This window comes from Ornithodoros turicata, chromosome 4, assembly GCF_037126465.1.
Source record: "Ornithodoros turicata isolate Travis chromosome 4, ASM3712646v1, whole genome shotgun sequence".
Lineage (NCBI taxonomy): Eukaryota > Metazoa > Arthropoda > Arachnida > Ixodida > Argasidae > Ornithodoros > Ornithodoros turicata.
In genome coordinates this window covers 14,458,395-14,478,747 of record NC_088204.1, presented here as the reverse complement: position 1 = coordinate 14,478,747, position 20,353 = coordinate 14,458,395, and the positions used below count along the sequence as shown (strand labels likewise).

The 20,353-nt window shown below is 44.0% G+C and overlaps 1 protein-coding gene across 2 annotated transcripts in view; it reads left to right on the top strand.

Moving 5' to 3' along the window:
* Positions 1–1,028: 1,028 nt before the first annotated feature.
* The window catches only part of LOC135391141 (calcium homeostasis endoplasmic reticulum protein-like), a 29,305-nt gene continuing 9,980 nt past the window's right edge, over positions 1,029–20,353 (top strand). Inside the window, exons 1-16 of one of the 2 annotated variants that reach the window (XM_064621250.1) lie at positions 1,029–1,162; positions 1,776–1,946; positions 2,027–2,295; positions 2,838–2,975; positions 3,058–3,134; positions 6,620–6,694; positions 6,778–6,889; positions 7,012–7,062; positions 7,946–7,984; positions 8,297–8,434; positions 10,340–10,751; positions 13,264–13,539; positions 14,319–14,366; positions 14,458–14,535; positions 15,171–15,337; positions 16,743–16,876. In XM_064621250.1, the coding sequence (XP_064477320.1) occupies positions 1,138–1,162; positions 1,776–1,946; positions 2,027–2,295; positions 2,838–2,975; positions 3,058–3,134; positions 6,620–6,694; positions 6,778–6,889; positions 7,012–7,062; positions 7,946–7,984; positions 8,297–8,434; positions 10,340–10,751; positions 13,264–13,539; positions 14,319–14,366; positions 14,458–14,535; positions 15,171–15,337; positions 16,743–16,876 (2,210 nt within the window). In that variant the 5' untranslated portion in view covers positions 1,029–1,137. The remainder of the gene's footprint in view (positions 1,163–1,775; positions 1,947–2,026; positions 2,296–2,837; positions 2,976–3,057; positions 3,135–6,619; positions 6,695–6,777; positions 6,890–7,011; positions 7,063–7,945; positions 7,985–8,296; positions 8,435–10,339; positions 10,752–13,263; positions 13,540–14,318; positions 14,367–14,457; positions 14,536–15,170; positions 15,338–16,742; positions 16,877–20,353) is intronic. The other variant, XM_064621251.1, reaches the window with a different exon arrangement.

The window sequence follows — 20,353 nt, the reverse complement described above, 5'->3', positions numbered from 1 at the left end:
TGTGTTACGTTCTTTTTTTTTTTTTTTTAGGTTTTCGACGCTGTAACAGTCAGCCACTCATATGTGCACACTCGAGTATCGAAAACAAAGTTTAGCGCACTAGTAATTTTCAACGGATTTGAGTAGTTGGGAGTCAGGGACGTAGCAAGGGAGGGGGATGTGAGGCCACTTTGTATGTACGGCGCCATTTCTTCACGGCGGCTCAGGTTGATGCGCTGAAGCGCTCAAGAACTGTGATCACCACCAGCTAGCGATCTCCATTTTGCCTCCTAAATGTGGGAGCAGTTTTTTTTTTTTTTTTTTTTCGTCAGCTTCATTTCCCTTCTCGCCCGAAAAACAAATTTGTTGGGAGTTGTACGTAGAATGTGTGAAATTGACCAAAGATTTCAAGTATACTTACGTTTCATGCAATGCGTGGAAAGTATGCATCTGCGCGATGGGTCATGTCGCGGACATTCTTCCCTACTTTCCAGCTTCCCGAAGAAGCACAATGTGCGAGGTCCACGTACGTGTATCGGGATGGCAAGTTGGCGTCTTGTAGGTTGAGTACTTCATTTCCGAGAGCTATGATGGTAAGAGAGCTGCGTTCGAAAAAACTACCCGGTCATGCAGAGTCGCGGTTTCAGTGTACGTGTTGCGTTGGTCACTTAATTGTTGCCTGGCGTTCGTTTAAGAGTCCCCAGTGGTGTAAGCCGATAAAGACACAGTTCTTTCTTGGTGTTATGCATACCCATCTGTTATCTGTTATTATACAGTCAGCAATTCCCTCGTGGTCATCTGCTATCTTGACGATGGGTGGACGCGCTCGGTCGTCTGCAAATAGCTCATCAGTGCAAATAGCGAACACGAGAAACGCACGGCTTGTCGCAAACGCAGTTGAGGGTAGAACCACTTTTTTTTATTTTGGTGTTTTTCTTCACAAAAGTAACTTTCGAAATGCGCTATATTTTCTAAAGAAAGTGGTGATTTTGTGCGTTTTGCTCTTTAGACGGCAGCACCGATTAACCGTTTCTCTCTTATGTCGCTGGTGGTCGCTGGGTAGCGCCAGTAGTCGTTTAAACATGGCGCTCTGCTACGCGCAATGCGTTTTTGATTGAAAGCTTGTAAATGTCGTAAATATTGATCATATTCAGCAGCATGGATGCACCACCGCCGCCGCAAGGTAAGCCGCAACTTGTTGTTAGCCTCTTCGTCCAAATTTGCATTCACTAAATATAATAATTTATGTTACCTCCTTGGTTCAAGAACCTTTCGTGTCGCTCAAGCCTTTCAGCAGTTGTTTTGCGTGCGGAAACTCGAGGATCTCTTCATCAGAGCTAAAAAAATATCGGCACCATGTACTAAAATGGCAATATTTACCTTCTGTTCAATGTTTCTGCACAATTCCCTCTACGGCTCCTGGGTCTTCTCGGTGTGATCATACTGTTGTTTTATCACTGTATGGCATCTTACATCGTGCCAGTACGGCTTTTCGTATAATTTGGACATTTATTGCTATGTTTGTATTACAGTACACATAGTTATTAATGTGAATGGTCTGTGACAGCATGTGCGACCTGTGAGCTTCATCATAATTATCGCCATTATCAGTATGATGCATAGAGGACACCTCAGTATTAACAGACGAAGTTGTTGCGGAATCCATGTCACGCTCAGATTCTTTATGCAAAAATATGGCAAAAACTAAGTCATTGTTTTTCCCCACACATAGCAGTCATTTCATGATGCAATGCTTATTCATGGCACATATTCTCTAACCTGTTATCTTATTGCAGATCAGGAGCTCCGCAATATCATCGACAAACTGGCCCAGTTTGTCGCCAGGAATGGTCCGGAGTTCGAGCAAATGACCAAACTTAAACAGAAGGACAATCCCAAATTCTCGTTCCTCTTTGGTGGGGAGCACTTCAATTACTATCAGTACCAAGTGACCACTCTCCAAGCAGGTACAAAATCACAACCAATCTAATATGGACGCTGAAGACAGATTTTGCAGACTGATATGTGCATGCTCTCTTTTCCGCAGCTATGAAACAAAAAGAAGCACAAGCCACAATGGGTTCGCAACCTGCACCAGCAGCACCAATTCAGACAGGGATGCCGCAGGTGCCACAAGGGTTGATGGTGACACCCGCTGGATTAGCTGCACCCCAGGCCACGGCTTGGCAGACAGGAATGCCACCCGTGGCAGCTATAGCTCAAATTCAGCAGCAAATTCAAGAATTGCAGGACCAAATCCGACAGAGCGAGCAGAATCTCGCTGCCCAACATCAGGTTTTATTACAGCAGCAGCAGGTAGAGTCGTTATCACTTGCTAAATAAGGGTGACAAAAGAATGGCACGATATAAAACTCGTAACGTGCACGAGCCCCAAATTTTTAACAGATTTTAAGGCCATGAAAAGATTTCTAGCAATATTTGACACTTTGTAAGCTATGCTGGAGTTGCAAACTTTAGGTTTCTGGTAAGCATTTGAGCTGCGCTACAGCACAAACGTGTGCAGTGTTGCTTTTATCGGTAGTGAAGTTCGGGAGTCATTATCTCACAATGTTAGTCAACATTTATGTAAACGCCAGTAAGGAGAGGAATTCGTAAAATTAAAGTGTCTACAAATATCTGCCCTATCTACAAGAAATTAGGGCCTTGAAATTAAAGGGTTTTATAGTACATGGCTACTTTTGGCACTATGGGCATTTGAATGTTTATACAGTGCAAGCTTTAGTGTACCTGCCTACCTTTTTTAGTTTGGACTATCACAGAGAAACGCCTTTTGCAACAATGATAGCCTTTAATTCTGATGTGTTGTCTAATTATGGTTTTGTGGAATCTTGTTCTAGGTTCAGTTAGACGAAGCAATCAGAAAAGCGCAAGATGATAAGCTAGCGTCACAAGCTAGTGAATGCGACATTGATATCGCTGAACTCGATAAAGTCCTACAGCCTATCATTGAATCTTGCACGAAAGATGCCATATCGGTTTGTTGCCACGTTTCGTTACATCACAAAGTGTACGTAATGACACACTATATCATATAATGTGCTTCTTTATATTATGCAGTCTGGGAAAGGCTGGATTTTCTCACATTCCACAACAACAGAGAGGAATGATCTGATATGCCAATACCTTCTCAAAAAGTAAGTCAGAAATTAATGGTTTTCCATTCAACAAAATTCGCCCTATTTCTGTACTGAATGTCATTCAAATATGTACACAATATTAGTGGGTGTTATCGGTAGAATTATTTGACCAAATGTAGACTGTGGGGCTATTTGGAGGAAACTCTTACATTACTACTGATAACTGATTATCACAATGCTTCTGATAACAAATTCGTTATGGTGCTGCACTTTGAAACCATGAATATGGCTGGTCATGTCTCTGAAGACATGACCCAGGCAGAGTATAGGTCAAGTATAGGTACCAGGGCAGAGTATAGGCCAAGCCAAGTGACTTGCAGATAACTGAATGCCCATAAGCAGTGCCGGAATTAAGGGGGTGCCGAGGCACCATACCAAAAGGAGGCCAACACCACTGCAAGTGTCACTGTTTCTTGTGTAAGCAGTACGGCTTTAGGTTCTCGCAAAAAAAAAAAATATTATGCAGCTTTGGTGCATTCGGAAAATACTACGACAGTTGAAAGATTTGTACAGTTCAAGCATGACCTGGGGCTTAAGGCTGAGGACATGTTCAAAGCTTTAATGAATTTCCTTTGCGCACATGGCATAAACATCAAGGACTGTCGCCGGCAGTCTTACGAAAAAGCTGCGTCCATGAGAGCAAAGTACAAAAAGGTCTTCAGGCACTAGTACTGCAGAAAAATCCTCCTGCCACGTGGGCTCCTTGTTCAGTGCACTCTCTGTTCTGGTAGCAAAATCAGCAGCTGAGTGGTGCCAACGGTTCCGGCGACTGCTCAGATTAGCAGCCCGTTCCAGTATCGGAACGAGTCACCGGCACACGGTAATCCTGCAGACCGGATACTGTGGGAGCCTTAGTCAGGGCCTACTGTGTTTTCTTAAGACCGCTGGAAATCATTGCTAACAATCGAGATTAAATAACTGAAGTGCGCTTTAAAGTCGGGGGTGTCAGTGACACAATGGCCATACTATTTGAAACTGGACTTTATGCTGTGTTTTGTGACAATGTTAGACAGGGTGGACAAGACCAGCAAAACGTTACAAATTCCATGGAACGACCTGAACAGCGCAGTTTCGTTATTGATGCCACTCAAAGGAGTAATTCCCGCAAAGCGCTAAGCATTTGATCAGTACCCCATGGTTGGGGAAGGTGTAACTGGAACGAGGGAATTTACTGTAGTGAGAAAGCGCAATCGATGATCCAGTATACAACTGACGCCACTAGCCTACAGGACTGCCCCGTAAGCATGGTTTAGTTGCCCTTCAGAGGAGTTCCGCATGAATAACTTTTTTTCTGCAATATAGATCAGTTTCTTGATCAGTGGTTAGGGTTGGCACACGGCAAGAATTTCACCTGCTTTGCTGTTTATTTGCTCATTCTGCCGGTTGAAAGTAAATACCGTCAGTCTTTTGCCAGTATTTGCAACTCAAGTCCTTTCATAGAGGCTTTTCGAAGCGTTTTCCTTCAACATTTCACGGCAGCTTGAAGAAACGTAAAGCGTAGGGCCAACTTTGCAGTAATCGGATGAGGAAGCTGGGCCGTACCCACACCAGTCGGTCAACTCGTGTCCGCGTTCCAGTTTCTGATAGGGCAGCAACCCTATCAACTGTTGGCTGCGTATGAAGAACTGTCATCGACGTTTGGACTCCTCAGCACTGAAGACTTTAGGAACCACATCAGGAAGAAGGCAACATGCCTGGCAGAAGTCTACAAAGAAGATGTGAATGAACATTTTCCTGATGAGGAAGTAGGCCTCAGTCACTTAGCCAAGGCATTTTTGCACGACGAGGTCTGCAGATGAGAGCAGTCAGTTCCTCTACACGTTGATAATAGAGAAGGGAGTGAAGAAAGCTTGCCCTAGTGTAGAGATTGCTATCACTGTAGAGATGGCTTTGCTCTCATATGTATCACACTATGACAGTTAGTAACAGTTCTTGTGAGCGCTCATTTTCGAAACTGAAGCCCATAAAGGACAGTCATCGGGCAACTATGATGCACGGCAGACGAAAAACCTTGCCACTGTTATGCAGAAGGACATTCTTAAACAGCTTGATTTTACGGAGCTCATTAGCGATTTTTCAGTAAGGAAGACACGGAAGGTTCCAATTTATGCTAGTAGCACAATGTAGTCTTCAACAGCTTGCTAGATAGTTGATGCAAGGTCTTAGAAGATGTAAACTGAAAAGGCTGAGGTGAAATATTCTTTTCCGTGACTCGGTGGTAATCAACGAACCAATTACTGTACACTAAACTTTTCTGTATATTTTGCATGGGATAGTCGCACTGAGGTCGAGCATCTCTATGGACTTGGCCAAAATTTATCCTTATGAAGAACCATGAAATGTACTGTCCAGGCAGAAGGGCCCACACCATGTATGCTGCCCTGGGCCCCCCACCATTGTAAATCCCGCAAAATCTCGAATTTAAGTTCCCGCGAACATGACAACCGATATGGCGCTCAGAATGAAACGCGTAAGAACAACGGTAATGGATATGTACCTATTTATTACAGAATATTTGAAATGTAGTTTGTATGCATGTTAAATCAGACTGACAAATTATTGTGCAGACCTGCATACTATGGGGATAAATTCCAACTTTTTCAAATCCAGCTCACACCAAAGCTCTGGGCACTGGTTAAGCGAAGTGTACACTTCCTTAAGCCACGAAGCATGCAGCAGCTTCAGGATACTAGCGCGCAAGCCCAGCTTCGTTGGAGACGAGCCTGGACTCTCCATCGAGCTTTGGGTGACGCTCGCGTACCAGTGCAGTAGCAGAACCTATGGCCTCACAATGGGGACCAGAAGGGTACCCTAGAGTCACTAAATAGGGGTACAGAGTGTCGCATTTCATTTCCGCGCCGGAGCTGCATTCGGTGTCCGCGATTTGGGCGATCGTGTCGCGTTGTTTCTCTTTACAATAACACGCCGTCCATGTTGAGTCTCCTTCATCCAAAACTGGTCCGCTCGGTTGCGAACTGGCTCAACTGTGCACTGTTCCCAGGCGCAGAAGGGGGAGATTGGCGTCCCGTTGCTAGGCGACGTGGCCACGCTGGATCCAAGATGGCGTGCTCGCTCGCCGACATGGCTCAGTGTCGCTACTCTGCTCCCTGTTTAGTGACTCTAGGGTAACCATCCGAGGTTATTTAGAGATCGAGGCTATCTGGCTAGTGTCCTTGCGGAGAGAGTAGCGTTCGACCTAGGAGATTCTTCTACCCCCTTTGGACCATAAGAGATTGTGTGCCGGTCATGGGATCGCGATCGATCTGACAGGATTGCGAATTTAAGTGCCCGCGAAATACTTTCCGCGCCAGTGCCTATCAAAGCGCGAAAATATTTACCACAAAAAATTAGAAATTACTTATACAGTATTCATAACTGGGATCATAGTAATTGAAAAATTGTTTGCTCCAATCAGCTGTATCTGCTTTTGAAAAACCTCCTGCTCACATTAACTCCCTTCCATTCTGCATTCCTCCACACAGAGTGACAGTGCCAGGAGCTGCATTTGACATGAAGCTTCACATTGTATATCTCATCAACGATGTCCTTCACCACTGGTGAGACAACTTTGTGCTACTTTTTTTATTTATTTCTGACAGTTCTAAATCAAATTATTCATGGATTACCTACACTGTTCCAGTGTGCGCAAGAACGCGGACGAGCTAAAACTCGCGCTCGATAAAGTCGTAGTTCCCATCTTTTGTACAACGAGTATTGGTGTTGATGATGACAAAGGTCAAAAGTTAGCGAAGGTAAAGCAAAGTTGGCCATATCTAAGGAATTGTTATTCCGTATGTTATCTCTTACGTGAAGTTTAGTTGCCTAAATTATGCAAAGTTTTTGCTCACTGTGTTGGTGTTCGTCAACTTTCCAGTTGCTAAAGCTATGGGAGACTAACAAGTACTTCGAACCACCTGTCCTCGAAGTAAGTGCCAAGTTCATGGTACCGAATCGTGTTTCCTGAAGTGTCAACTTGGTGGTTTCTCTTGTCACATTCAGACTTTATCACTACCTGTGATTCATTGAGAGCGTTAAGTGGGTGGACAGTGGCAGTGCTTTGTATTTTTTCTCACATATTTATTTTAAAAGGGGATTGGACCACTGTCGGGCCAGACACACAGTACATTTTATAAGACAGGGTACGAATAAAAAAAAATACCTACTATCAAACCATAAAACACCGTCAGTCAAAACACCACAGTGACCACTTAACCGAGGGCAAATCTGGGGGGGGGGGGGGGGTATGGATGTCCCGATGCCCCCTCAGAAAAATCCTGGATCTGCCCCCTGCTCCCAGCATACTGAGTAGGACGCAGAATAAAATAAAATTGTTATGCGTAGTTGATAAATTGATAGCTTATAGTTGCTACATACCCATAAGCCAACTTGCATGTTCTCACTTCATCCAGAGCAATATCATAATACTGTGTAGCTGAAAATATGTGGACAAGGAATGCACATATGACTGAACAAAGCTAGAGGAAGGGCAGTTGGTATTTCATGTTTCTAGTGGTCCTTTAGGGCACTGCAGATGAGTATGTGAATATACAGAATGGTCACAGGCAAAGGCAAACCATAGCACTGGAGTTACAAAGGAGCCCAAATCGCAGCCACAGCTCAAAAATGCATAGCTTAGTTTCACCATACAAGAAAAACAATTGTTGGGTCACTTGGACCTTGTTGTAAAGATTTTTGCCATATTGACTTCTTCGTTTTGAAGAGTTTTCTGCTGCAAGTGAGAAAGTCAACCTTGTGTGTCTGCCTTGCAAGTAAAAGAGGTAACTGACATTTCTCTTCACTTCGTACAGCAACTGAAGAACCCTGCCATCTCCATTGCCAACTACCAAGTATGTCATCTCTTTCCTCCAGCTGCTAAAGTATATCTTACTGTGTGGGCATGGCTTGCATACATACTGACACATATTTTTTATTTGGATTTTCAATTTATAGCGGTACATAGTGAGTGAAAATACCTTTTCCTGCACTGCAATGTTTCTCTCACTCAAATTGTCTTCTATTCACTTGGCAGTGGGAGCACTTCCAATTTCTGGCCGCGCACGCTGCGTAACACGCACGCCATCAGTTGCTTCCGTGCACTGGAAGTGTTGTGCGTGCTCCCGGTGCCCCTTACCCACATGTCTTTTCTCTGTCTCCATCAGGCAAGCCTCATTACGGAACATGCATCTGTGATCACAGCGGTCACTGCAGGGGTTCAGGCAAAATACGTCCAACTGCAGAAACAGCACCAAGATTTTGTGACTCATTTGACAACAAGGATTCAAGCTCTGCAACTTGGAGTGAGTGACTTGTGGGAATGCCATGTTGTGAATATCCATAGGCTAGAACGCTATGTGTATATAGTAGTTGCTTTTATTCTGTAATACTGGACGAGTAGTTCGTAATTTCCCTATCTTTTGACATAAATTTAAAGAGTGTACCATTAGTTTCCCTCTATGTGCAAAATTGTCACACTATCGGTTTTGGGTAAAACTGGAAAAGAATTAACCTAATGGAAAACGGCTACCTGTACATAGAGCCTGAAGTTTTAGGGTTTAACCCGATTCTTCCCTGAATTTGCACCCCGAACTGAAGGTTGCCTGTTTAGGGTGAAACCAGATTTTTACCCTGCAAATTGCCCTCACTGAGAAGTACGTAGGAATGCACACTAACTTGTTTGGCAGGAAATGCAGTTATACATCACAGTTTGTACCAAATCAGCACAGTTTGTTTGGGTAACTGAGCCCGATTTCTAAGCCAATTTAGCATACTGGAAGTTTTTCCACTCTAATTCGCATGAATTCCGAGCGCATGTTTATTTACCTGATTTTTACGCTCTGAGTTTAGAAAAAATATTTCTCGAAAACTTCACGCTCTAACTGTACAGTGTCCCCTTGTTGGTATGACCGCCGATAGTCCGACATGCTGGTCTTATGATCATTTTTCTTCGGAACTGTTTTACCGCCATGGAAATCCACCCTGTTAATGCGACAATTCACTTATGACCGTGACGACTTTCGCTTATGACTATGACCATTATTTTCGTCACAAGTAGGGTCAAACACAGGTGGGTCATTCCACGCCAAGTGATCCAGAGATGCTGCTCAACCATCTCCGATTGTCATGAAAAAAATCTGAGTTCATTGTGGTGGTACCTGTATGCCAAATCCGAAATATTAACCTCAAATAGTGTTGCGTTTCAACGCTGGGAGCTCTAAAATTTGCTCTTCGAGCAAAAACCGTGCCCCCTGTGGAAGCGTGCTGTGAGGATTCGACAGAACGGAAGAAGTTCCAAATTGAGACGTATTTTCTAGAGGATAGTGCCACCTACTAACCGAGTCTTAATAGTCTATCGCAAAAATTGGGAATTGGGGAATTCTGGGAAACACTTCAAATTTTGCCAAGCTTTGACATTTTTTACAAAAACAACCACAGCATCTACCGAAACTAAAGTTTACCGTTATGAAGGTCCTCAGGATTAGTATATGGGAAAAAAATTGTAACCCTCTTCTCAAGGATATAGGTGTTGTAAAAAATTTGTAAAATCGCGGAAATCCTTAAAAAGTGCACCTTTCGAGGTGCAAAATTGAAATGGCGATAACAAGCTAGAAGAATGAGCTTCACACAGAACTGTAGACAAACTCCTCATTTATGCGTGGAGAAAAAATTAGGGAGGTTATTTTCGGTAAACTCGAGAATTTATTTTTTTTTTTTTCTGCACCATACTCACGACATAGGCTTTGCAGCGCAGTAACCGAGTACGAGCGCACGCTGCTCCTGCTGGCCTTGAGAAATGTTGAGGCTGAAGACTGAAATTTTAGCAAAAGGAATGCCAGAAGCTGTTCTGCAAGTGAATTTAGTTCACATTGAAGAGAAAATTTGCCTGTCACCCTGCACACAGATCGCTAAAACTCTAACCGACCTCCCATACGCTCAAATGTACGAAAGAAAGAGCACTTGTGACGATATATCTCACATGCATTCTGGGAGAGAAATAGGTGTGGCTCAGTCTGAATATTTGTATTTTGAGTAAATGAATCTAGCGGATAACCTTTGTACACGTTCGAGCATATCACTGTGTCTATTTGCGGACGGATCCAATTTAGCACACCCCACGAACCACACGAGACACTTATTAAGACTGAAGAAATGTCGTCTTCCATAGCATACCATAAGCATGCAAAGTTATGTACTCCGCTCTGCAGCTGATGCAGATGCCACCAGCAATGCTACAAACTGGCCTACAGCAGCCACCACCAGTAGCCCAACAGCCAGGAACCCCTGCCCCACAGGTGTCCACTCCACAAGCTACAGTGCCACCGCAAGTTAACCCCAGTCAACAAGCACAGCCAGGGGCGGGTACTACTCCAGCTCCCAATGCAGTTCAGCAGGCACAAGACTCTGTTATGGCAGAAGCGGTTGGGAATAACGATTCTGAAGCACAGCAGCATAGACAACCTGGTGGAGATGGCCCGTTGCCAATGAGAGATGGTCATATGCCTCCTGATGACCAACGGGCACCTCATAACATGCATGGAGGAATGCATGACATGCATGACATGCACGACATGCACGACATTCCACCTCGTGATATGCCACCACGTGACATGATGGGAGGTAAATGAGAGCAATAAATTGGACAACGGAAGTGTGGGTACAGGTGACAGTACAGAGAGTACAGTCGAGCCCGTTTATTACAATCTTCGATAGAACGATAACTCCGACATTGCGATCGAAATGTTGGTTCCCGTCAGCTCTCCCATTGAACTACATGTAAACAAAACATTGATATAACGATCGCCGCGAAAGCGCTTGCTCGCATATAGCGATCGGAATTCTCCCAGCAGCCGGTAAAACGCGTGAAAATTAGAAAGCAAGATCGCACCATTTCACTGAAAACAAATTACATGGGCATTTTCAAGAGCCTTCGCCTCCGTGCCCGCTAAAGTGTAAACGCAGTGCGTTTATCCGTGCATGACTGCCGGGGATTAGACGCGTGCGTTGCAAGGCACGCGACTTCGAAAGGGCAGAAGGAGCTCGCGAGAAGTAGAGGAGGTTGCTCCCTCTACACATTTCTCTCGTCTTCAAGCTTTTTCTCTTCTTTTGCTGCGTGCTTGCTACAATGGTGTCCGCGGTTCCGAGACGCTTTTGACGACGTGTGGCTCGACCTGAAGTTACATGCACTCTACGGGTTTCGTACTGGTGCAAAACCGTGTTGTGAAGTACCGCGGCTTCGAAAACGTGTATTGGCAGACAGTTGCGTGTCACCACCCAAACACGTATTACCCGTGGCGGAGGCGCATTCTGGTGGACCTTGCAGTCCCGATCGTGAGAATGATGATGACTCCGGCATTGGATGACGAGCAAGGGATGAGGTCGTCGATCTCAAAAGGTGCGGCGCCTCACACGATATCGGCGGTTATGTTATCAAAAGCTTTCGACGCACAGCTGCGACAATTTCAAACTAGATAAAATGCTTAAGTGCTCCCAAGAAACGCGCATATTCAGCGGCGTTGTACTTGTGGCGATCTACTTCGTTCACGCGAACCTGAGCGGCAATTTCTCGAAAGCTCGTTTCTGACGATACTCTGATATAACGATCAGATTTCGCGTTCCCGTCAATACCATTATAAACAGGCTCGACTGTATTCGCTGTCTCGTTCGCGTGTGTCTCCCGCAGAGCGTCGAACCGAACTGGAACCGAAAACCGGAATTAATGGGAATTTTTAGCTGGAACTGAACCGGAACTGAACCGTAATTACTAGCGCCATCTTGGAGCTGAACCGGAACCGAACCGATCTAAAAACTTCGGTTACCGGCTCGGGTTGGTGTGTGGTGGGGGGGTGATGTGGGGATTTGAGCAGTCTGCCTGCCTAGATTGGCGGCACGTTGCTCGGGAAAGAAATGAAAGGGGGTCCTGTTGGTCGAAAAACAGAAATAAATGCATAAAAAAAACGTAACTAAGAGATCTTCTATCATTTTTAATTGCTACCTATAATTTTGTAGCATATTAGAACCTGGAAATAGTTCCGAACTGGTTTACAGCCTCTGAACCGGTTAATCAAACCGATATATATTAACTCCGGAGCTGAACCGGAACCGAACCTTTATGGCCAAACCTGAAACAAGCCGAAAAACGTTTTGGTTCGGCGCTCTGGTCTCCTGTGTGCACTCTTCGGCTGTTCAATTGCTTGTCATCAACTTGCTCAAATTTCCACGCTTATGAATAGCAAAACCACTCCTTTAGTGTTTTTTTTAATTATTATTAAGGTGCTGTAATAGGCACTGTATGTTGTAGCAGAGCATGTTGAAGTATGTAATGACAAAAACGTCTACCCATACTGTGAAAGAATTTATGGAAGTACTCTGTCTAAAACATAAGGGCGGAGTCTCCCTTATCCGCTTATTGTCTTCAGACCCCTCCTCCTTCATCATTCTCCTCACTATTACATGTGTAATGACTAGGGCCCGGATTTTTAGGCATTTACCTATAAATGCCTAGAAACGCCTAAATACGACATTTTTTGGGTTGCCTGACTTTTTATCGACTCTATTGAATTGTAGCATTTTCCTAACCTTTTTAGACGCCATAAGAGCTTTTTTTTAGAGGTGTAAGTGTAAGTGGGGCTTTCAGGCTCGTGCTGAGTGCTGTATTTTCCTTTTGTTACTGCATGTTTGCGCCTTTTGTTCTTTTTTTTGGGAGGTAAATTTGATCCAAAGATTTGGCCTCTCTGTGCCTTTCAAGATCTTCGAGGCCGGAAAACTAAAAGTATTATTCAATAGATCGTGTTTCCCGGCTGCCTCAGCATTCATGTCCCAAACGTCAAGGCTTGTATGGGACCATAGCCTTTAAACGAGCAGGTTTTCCTTTATGGAGCATTCTGGAACACCAACAAAAGCCAAAGAGCGTACAAGGTTAACGTGCCTATTTTTTTGCTTTTTATTGCCTAGTTTGGTATTTTGGGCGCCTTAAGTGCCTGCCTATTTCCGTCGTTTTTAGTGCCTGAATTTCCGGGCCCTAGTAATGACAGACCTGATGATTTCAATGTGCGCAGTGTAAATTATGCAGATACAAAGAGTCACAAACATTACGCTACGAGCCATTAATCGAATAACTATGCTTCCTCAGGTATGGGGCATCCAAATCATGGAGGCTATGGAGGTCGTGGGCCGAACATGGATGCGGGGCCATACCACGGAGGGCCCCCGATGGGTCGCCATCCTGGAATGGGGGGACCCCCATACATGGGGAATGGTCCATCAGGGTACAATCAGTCTCAAATGTATGGACCCCATCCTCCTGGGGGCTTTGGAAGGCATGGTCCACCGCCACCCGATTACATGTCGCCCCACGGTGGGCCCCCAGGGTATGGGTGTGGAGGGCCTCCACGGCATCCTATGCATGGTAAGTGCTGCACACACTGAACTTACAAAGGGATGCTCATAAGTTGAGAGAACTTGAAATCTGAAGCCTTACAAAGCTGTCTGCATTACAAGGGCTTGGGTAACATTGCAAGGTGACTGGTGCAGTAATAACGGTTATACCATATTCGTTGTAACGTGACACTTGCTTCCTTTTCTTTGAGGTTGCTTATTGAAAAGGCCAGGAAATCCCTCAGCTTTTCTTTGATTTGTGCTTATTGAAAAGAGCTTGAAAAGGGCTTATTGAAAAGCTTTGATTCCTGCATTGAACAGCATTACATTACCAAGGTCTATTGAAACTCTGTGTAACGACAGGAAATTGAGGGGAGGGGGATCAGGACATCCTGACTCTCCACCTAAATCCATCCCTGGTCCCATTGTATGTTAGTGGTCCCAATAAATGTACATATTCATAACCTCCAGAGATGTACACAGTACCAAAGGGAAATATTTGCAGTTTGTAAAATGTATAGTGAGTGCAAACGCAAGCAAACTTGAGGATGCACATCCCAGCATATTCCAATAGGGACAAGTAGAGGGACTTCATCTCCTTATGATATTCTATTCAGACTGAAAAGCTGAGGGCTTATCCGTTAGGAGCAGCAGTTCTCCTAACGGGCACAAAGTTATAATTTTTTTTCCAAAGTGGGATATTTGAAAAACCTATTCAAATTGGGCTTCTTGCAAATATTCGAATTCAGTTTGGAAATTTTGCTATTTGAACAGCTCCACTATAAAGATTTTTATTTTTCCACCTTTTAGATTTTGACTATGACCCTCGAGATGACTACTATGACGACTACGACATGGGTGAGGATTGAATCTACTTGATGCATGCTCTTTTTGTGCTCGAATGTTTCTCTTCTTCTCCTCCCTCTCTCTCTCTCTTTCTCTCTTAAAGACAGCAAGTTTAATGAAACAAGAGACTATATCAGTGATCTGTCCGAGGAGCCTCGAATGATCCAACCTGATAAGCCTGGTAATGGACGCACTAGTGTGTGACGTTTTACATGTTAAATGGAACGAGACTTCATTAAAATCCTATTCATCACCGATATCTGAAAACTGAGCGCCATAAACGATGTTCAAGCCGTCATGATCTTTCCTGCGTATCCTAGTACAAATGCGGGAAAAATTTAGGGGGGCCCCTCTCCAGTGGAGAGGTCCATGAAGTTTTGGGCGTGGAATTACTTTGGTGACTTAATTTAATTTAATGAATTCTATGTCATTAATTAACAAAATACAACAGCTCTCGCAGCTTCTTTTTTATAAAACAGATATATATGTCCAATCAAAACAAACATCTTCAGTAATAATTGAGAAATAGTACTTCTTTTATCAGCAAAGTTAATGCTCCTCTAGTGCTGCCACAAAAATCACGTGATCACTGTGCTCCGAGTCTGTCCAAAGAGTAATACAGCTGAAGTTGAGGGCTTCAGCAAGTTTTAATAGCTCACTCTCCCGCTCAGAAATTCTTAAAACATTATTATGTTTGATGTAATTTATCAAATTATCTTACAAAATTGTTGCATTTGAGATTGTGGGGTGCCCTGAACTTGCTGAGGCTCTCAGACACTGGAAATGCTATAAGCTTAGTTGTAAATGGGGTCAAAGATTTCTATTCAGGACCTGGACCTGGACCTGGGCCCAGCCCTGGAATGGGGCTTCCAGATATTACCAAGCCGCCACCAGGGTTCATGCAAGGCGACATGTCTGAGTGCTTGATACCCACTGTGCCCTACTTTGACCTGCCTGCTGGACTCATTGTACCACTTGTGAAGGTATGTCACTTGTTTTCGTTGTTCAAGTCGGTCAACTTTGCGGTTTTAATAATCTGCGAATTTGGATGAAGGCACATTTGGGGAATATTTTGCGGTACGTGCCTGTGGCTGTTGAACCACGGAGCTCTTCCAAAAGCTGGCCTTTGCGGAGGTGTGGTGTGAGATAGCCAATCAGTTCATGGTGGAAGCTGTGCTTCCAGACGAATCAGCCAGAAGAATCACTGAGGCCGTGCTCTCGCGCATCGTCTTCGGTGTCCGCCAGCCATTCCACAAGCGCCACTACATGATAAAGCCCATACACGCCATCTGGCTCGTATAGGCCTACACAGAACTCCAAGCCCAAGATAGTGACATATGTGCCGGGCTCATGAAAGCAGGCATTTCCGGTACCAGTGTACAGGAACAGAACATAGAACGAATGAAATGATCAGTAGAGCGTGGATTTTTCATGCCAATGCATGTTTTTGTTTTATTTTATTTTATTTATTTTCTGGATATGGTTTCGTATCTGGACAATGAAAAAACACTCTTGGTCTTGGCTTGGGACCGATGAGAAGGGCTCTATGGTGCATACAAATGCGTGTTTTGCATGTTATGGCATATTTCGCATCAAAATGCATGCATAGTGCATACTTTGCCATATGTTCGGATAGCCAGGTGCAAGAGCATATTACTTCTTCTTTCATGGAAGATTTTGTTGGTTTCAAGAAGGCTTCGGGTCCTCTTTCGCGGAAATTCTGGTCAGAATCAAATATGTTTGATGTTTCGGTGGGGTAAGGTGCAGGGTTCAGCCCATACCCTGACCGCGCCACCCTTCACTGCGTGCAAGGCCGATGGGCCGTACTTGACTTTTGCCACTTTACCATTACAAAGACGGGTGGTGTTCACATTTTAATCTGCACTGTAATGCAGTGTTGAAAGCAAAGCCCTCAACTGCATGATTTATATCTGTGGTGCACGTATTCTTTGTTGTGTGTTTCAGAATGAAGGCGGCTTTATTTTACTGTACGATCCCTAATAAAGTGCTCAAACTTTGTCACATAGGCATTCGATGCATTGCTTTCATACCAAGCGCAACGCCAAACATTACATATATTCAGGATTTTTACTTCATATGTATTTAGAAGATTTTCGCTGCATAGTTGCATGGGCATATTTCAGGAGCTTTTAGTGATATTTATCTCCGCTCTACTGATCAGTTTAGTGGAACCAGTGTTCAGCAGTTTAAAACGTTGCTGGCATTTTGTTATCATTGCTACCAACATTTCACAGGATTTTAATTTTGCACATTTGCAAAAAAAAAAAAATTACTCTTTTTTGCAATATGTGTGATGCATGGTGGGAGTCACTACCCAAAGGATACCAATATTGTGGCTTTAAAGAGCGTTGGCATTTACCTTTTCAGCTCGGTGACTGTGATTACAAGCCAATGGACCCTAAAGATATCCGCCTGCCCCCTCCGGCGCCCCCAAGTGACGCTTTGCTTAATGCAGTGGAAATGTTCTATGCTCCTCCAAGTCATGAGAGGCCCCGTAACAGGTTGGTTCCATTTTGTTTTCTTGTTCTAACCACGCCCTACTAGATTATGGCGACCATGTTATAATCAGCAAACCCAATGAAGAGCCCATCCGCACGATCTGCTAGGGGTGCTACTCATCGGCCTGCAAAATCTGAGTCTTGATTGGACAATGGAAATTTTAATTTTGAACGTGCAGAAGCGGACGCACGATTACCGTAGCATACGACAGCAACAGTTCCTATGAAAACGCATAGAATGGTGGTGGTGATGATGATGATGATGATGATGATGAACTTTAGAAGGAAGCGTCTCTCGTGGAACATCCGCCGCTTGTACAAAAATACTAAGGTGAGCTACAGTACAGAGTGCTGTAGAAATTGAGGAAGCAATAACTGGCCCGACGAGTAGCGCCACCGGCTGTTTCTTTCCAGCATATTTATTTACGGACAAGCATTAAAACAGCTCGGGATACAAAATAATCTTGTACGAGCTTGCGTTGCTTTCTTCAGCCGCGCCTCAATGACCGTCGTTTGCGACGTTAAGAGGGCATACCAGCTCTCCGTCCCAATGTATTTCCTATGGAACAGTTTTTATGCTTTCTCTCGGTAACCGCCGCGCAGATTTTGACGCGGGTGCTTTCATCATAAAGAGGAAGACGAGATGAAGAGAATTACGCTACAGGATTTCTCATATATGTCGTATGTATTTTACGGCGACGTCACGAATGCGAAAAAAATACACAATTTTTCTCCTCCCTCTTTGAAAAGGTTTTATTAAACTTCTATAGCCATTTCGAAAAAAAACTTTTCCATTACTCTCTCTGGAATTATTTCAGGAATCGATAGACATCAAATTTATATGTCTACCACTTATAGTTTTTATAAAAAAGCATGAAACGTGAGTACGCAAAATCGCCCACTCAAAGCCCCGTGAACGGCGTCATTCTGTGTTGCCATCTGGTGGCGCGACAGCAAAACCGCGCGGATCGTATCCTTCCGCCGAGCAAGCGTGCGCACCTGACCGTCCTGTTGGCTCCTCTGTCCTCTTTACTTTCCCGGACCGCTGACTTAGGGCATGACCTTGGAGACCAGAACAAAAGCTTACTTAGCTGCTCGTAAAGGGATTATTGCCTGAGCCTGAGGCATTGTCGCCAACAACCAGAGACCAACAACCGTCTTCTTTTTTCGGTGCGCGTATAGAGAATTGAGATGAGTTTATTAGCTTCACATGAAACATCAATTTGCCCGATTTTGACGTTTCGGGTTTGTGCTTACTCAGTCAACTGTCTCATAAGGCTAACGAGAATCTGTCGTATTTACGATTAGTGGAAGGCCGACCTTACAAACATTCCAGTGACGTTCAACAGGACTGCCCTGTAATGTTCGTAATGTTGAAACAGCGATCAAGCGGATTACACACAGATAAATGTTCCTCAGGATAACTGCATTTAGAACTGCAGCTCTCTTTGTTCTTCTCTTTCTTTTATTGATCGATTTATTTTTATGTTTATCTTATTATTTTCTTTTTTCGTCAACGCTCCACGTGAACCAATAAGAAAAATCGATCAAGCGACTGCTGCACAATTATTTCCGCCCACGCAATGGGCAACCGTCTTTTCCGGAACCCAAATTCACGTTCGCGAAAAAAGGAAAACCAATGACAATGCTCGATTGCTTCGAACGGTGATATGCCATGTTTAAAAGTCCGACATCACTATTTACCACACAAACTCAACAAATTCCGATGAAAAAATGGCTAGGAAGCAAGCGAGCTGCTGAAGATGATGCATGATGTCAAACCCCGAGACTAGGGAGCACGAAGGGACAGACACGAACAGGTGTTTTTGAGACTTCGTGTTTGTGTCTGTCCCTTCGTGTTGCCTAGTCTCGGGGTTTTACATCATGCATCAAATTTCGCTATCTGTCCAAGTCATTTTAGCGAACGAGATCCACATTTTTGGCTCTTAGGCTTAGCGGGGCGGACGCGACGGAACAGCACGTTAGGTCGGTGTTTGTATTTTCATGTTCATGTTGTTTATTTTTCAACGGCGACTTCGATCACGTTATTTTGAGATATGGCCAATTTTTCGATACCGGTTCCCTGGATTTTCCATCTTTCGACACTTCTTGCTGGTTGCGCGTTGGATGACCCAAAACCTGTACCCGTCGTTCTTTGCACCGCAAACAAAGGGAAGCCTTCTGAGGAAGATAAGCAACTCCGGGTCACTGGGGATTCTCAACTGAACTAGTGACGAAACTAGTAACGAAAGGTCTGGTGTAATGTGAAGTACCCTGTGAAAACCAAGGAGTGTCTAACAATATAGTACTGAAGTTTCCGGGTAATAATCAGTTCATTATGAGACGTAATTTGTGCTCCGAGACCTCCTCACGTACATAAAGACGGAGTTCAAAGAGATTTAGGAGCTTCCCTTCTCCTTTTCTTATTTCTTTTTTTTTTTTCTAAATAGCTGTTGCTAAATGCAATGCATTTATTTAGGCTGACTGAGTGTAAGTATTGAGCCTATCAAAAGGCCGAAAATCATAACGTCGAACTATCAGAAGGCCGAAAATAAGAAGGCTGAAAATGGAAAGGCCAAAGAGACACGGGGTGAGCACTCCAGTGAATGACCACTGAATGGGATGATGTTGATTATGAAAAAGTTTTGTGGCTATTGTATTAGAAATCAAATAACTGGAATGCATAGCATTTGGTGGTCGCAAATAGATTAGCCAGCGAAGATGAAAAACACACCGATCACATTATAACCGAAATTATATTCCGAAATCCTAAGCTGTTATTTGAAGAAAAGTAATTGATAACAGTACAAACATGAGTAAGAAACATCATAAACAGCATAACAGCATTTGATCGAACGCCGTTTGGTCGAAAGCCGTTTGATCGCAAGCCGGTTGATCGACGCCGTTTGTTCGAAAGATGTTTCTTCGAAGGGAGTTCGAAGCTCGCAGCGTGTCCTTAGCACCTCTTTTTCTGTAACTTTTGACTCGAACATATGGAGCAGGCAATCAGTGTCCTCTCCTTTTTTGTTTGTTTGTTTCTTGCTTCTTTTTTTTTCAGCTAAAGACCCCACTGGTTATTTGCAGACCTTTGTCATTCACGAACAGCACAGCCTTCTGGCTTTTTACTCTCTCCCATCTGAAAATAAAATAAAATTGAATAGAACAATGTGGAAGTATCCCGCGAAATTGTAACGGGACCCATTACTTCAATCCCCCGGAGATGAACTCCCTACCCATCATCCTGAAATAAAGTTGTTGTTGTATCCCGCGAACCAGTGGGACACATACCAAAGAAAATGTCTTCACGATCGTACGATCGTATGGTTTCTTTATTTTTTCTTCTTTTTTTGGGGGGGTAGCAGAATTCGCTTGCGCGAATTCAACCTCCCCTTGTTATTTATTTATGTAACCAACCAACGACAACAACAACAAAATGTCTTCAAGTTGGGAGCAGCCAATAGTCTGTGCTTCTTCTGGGCA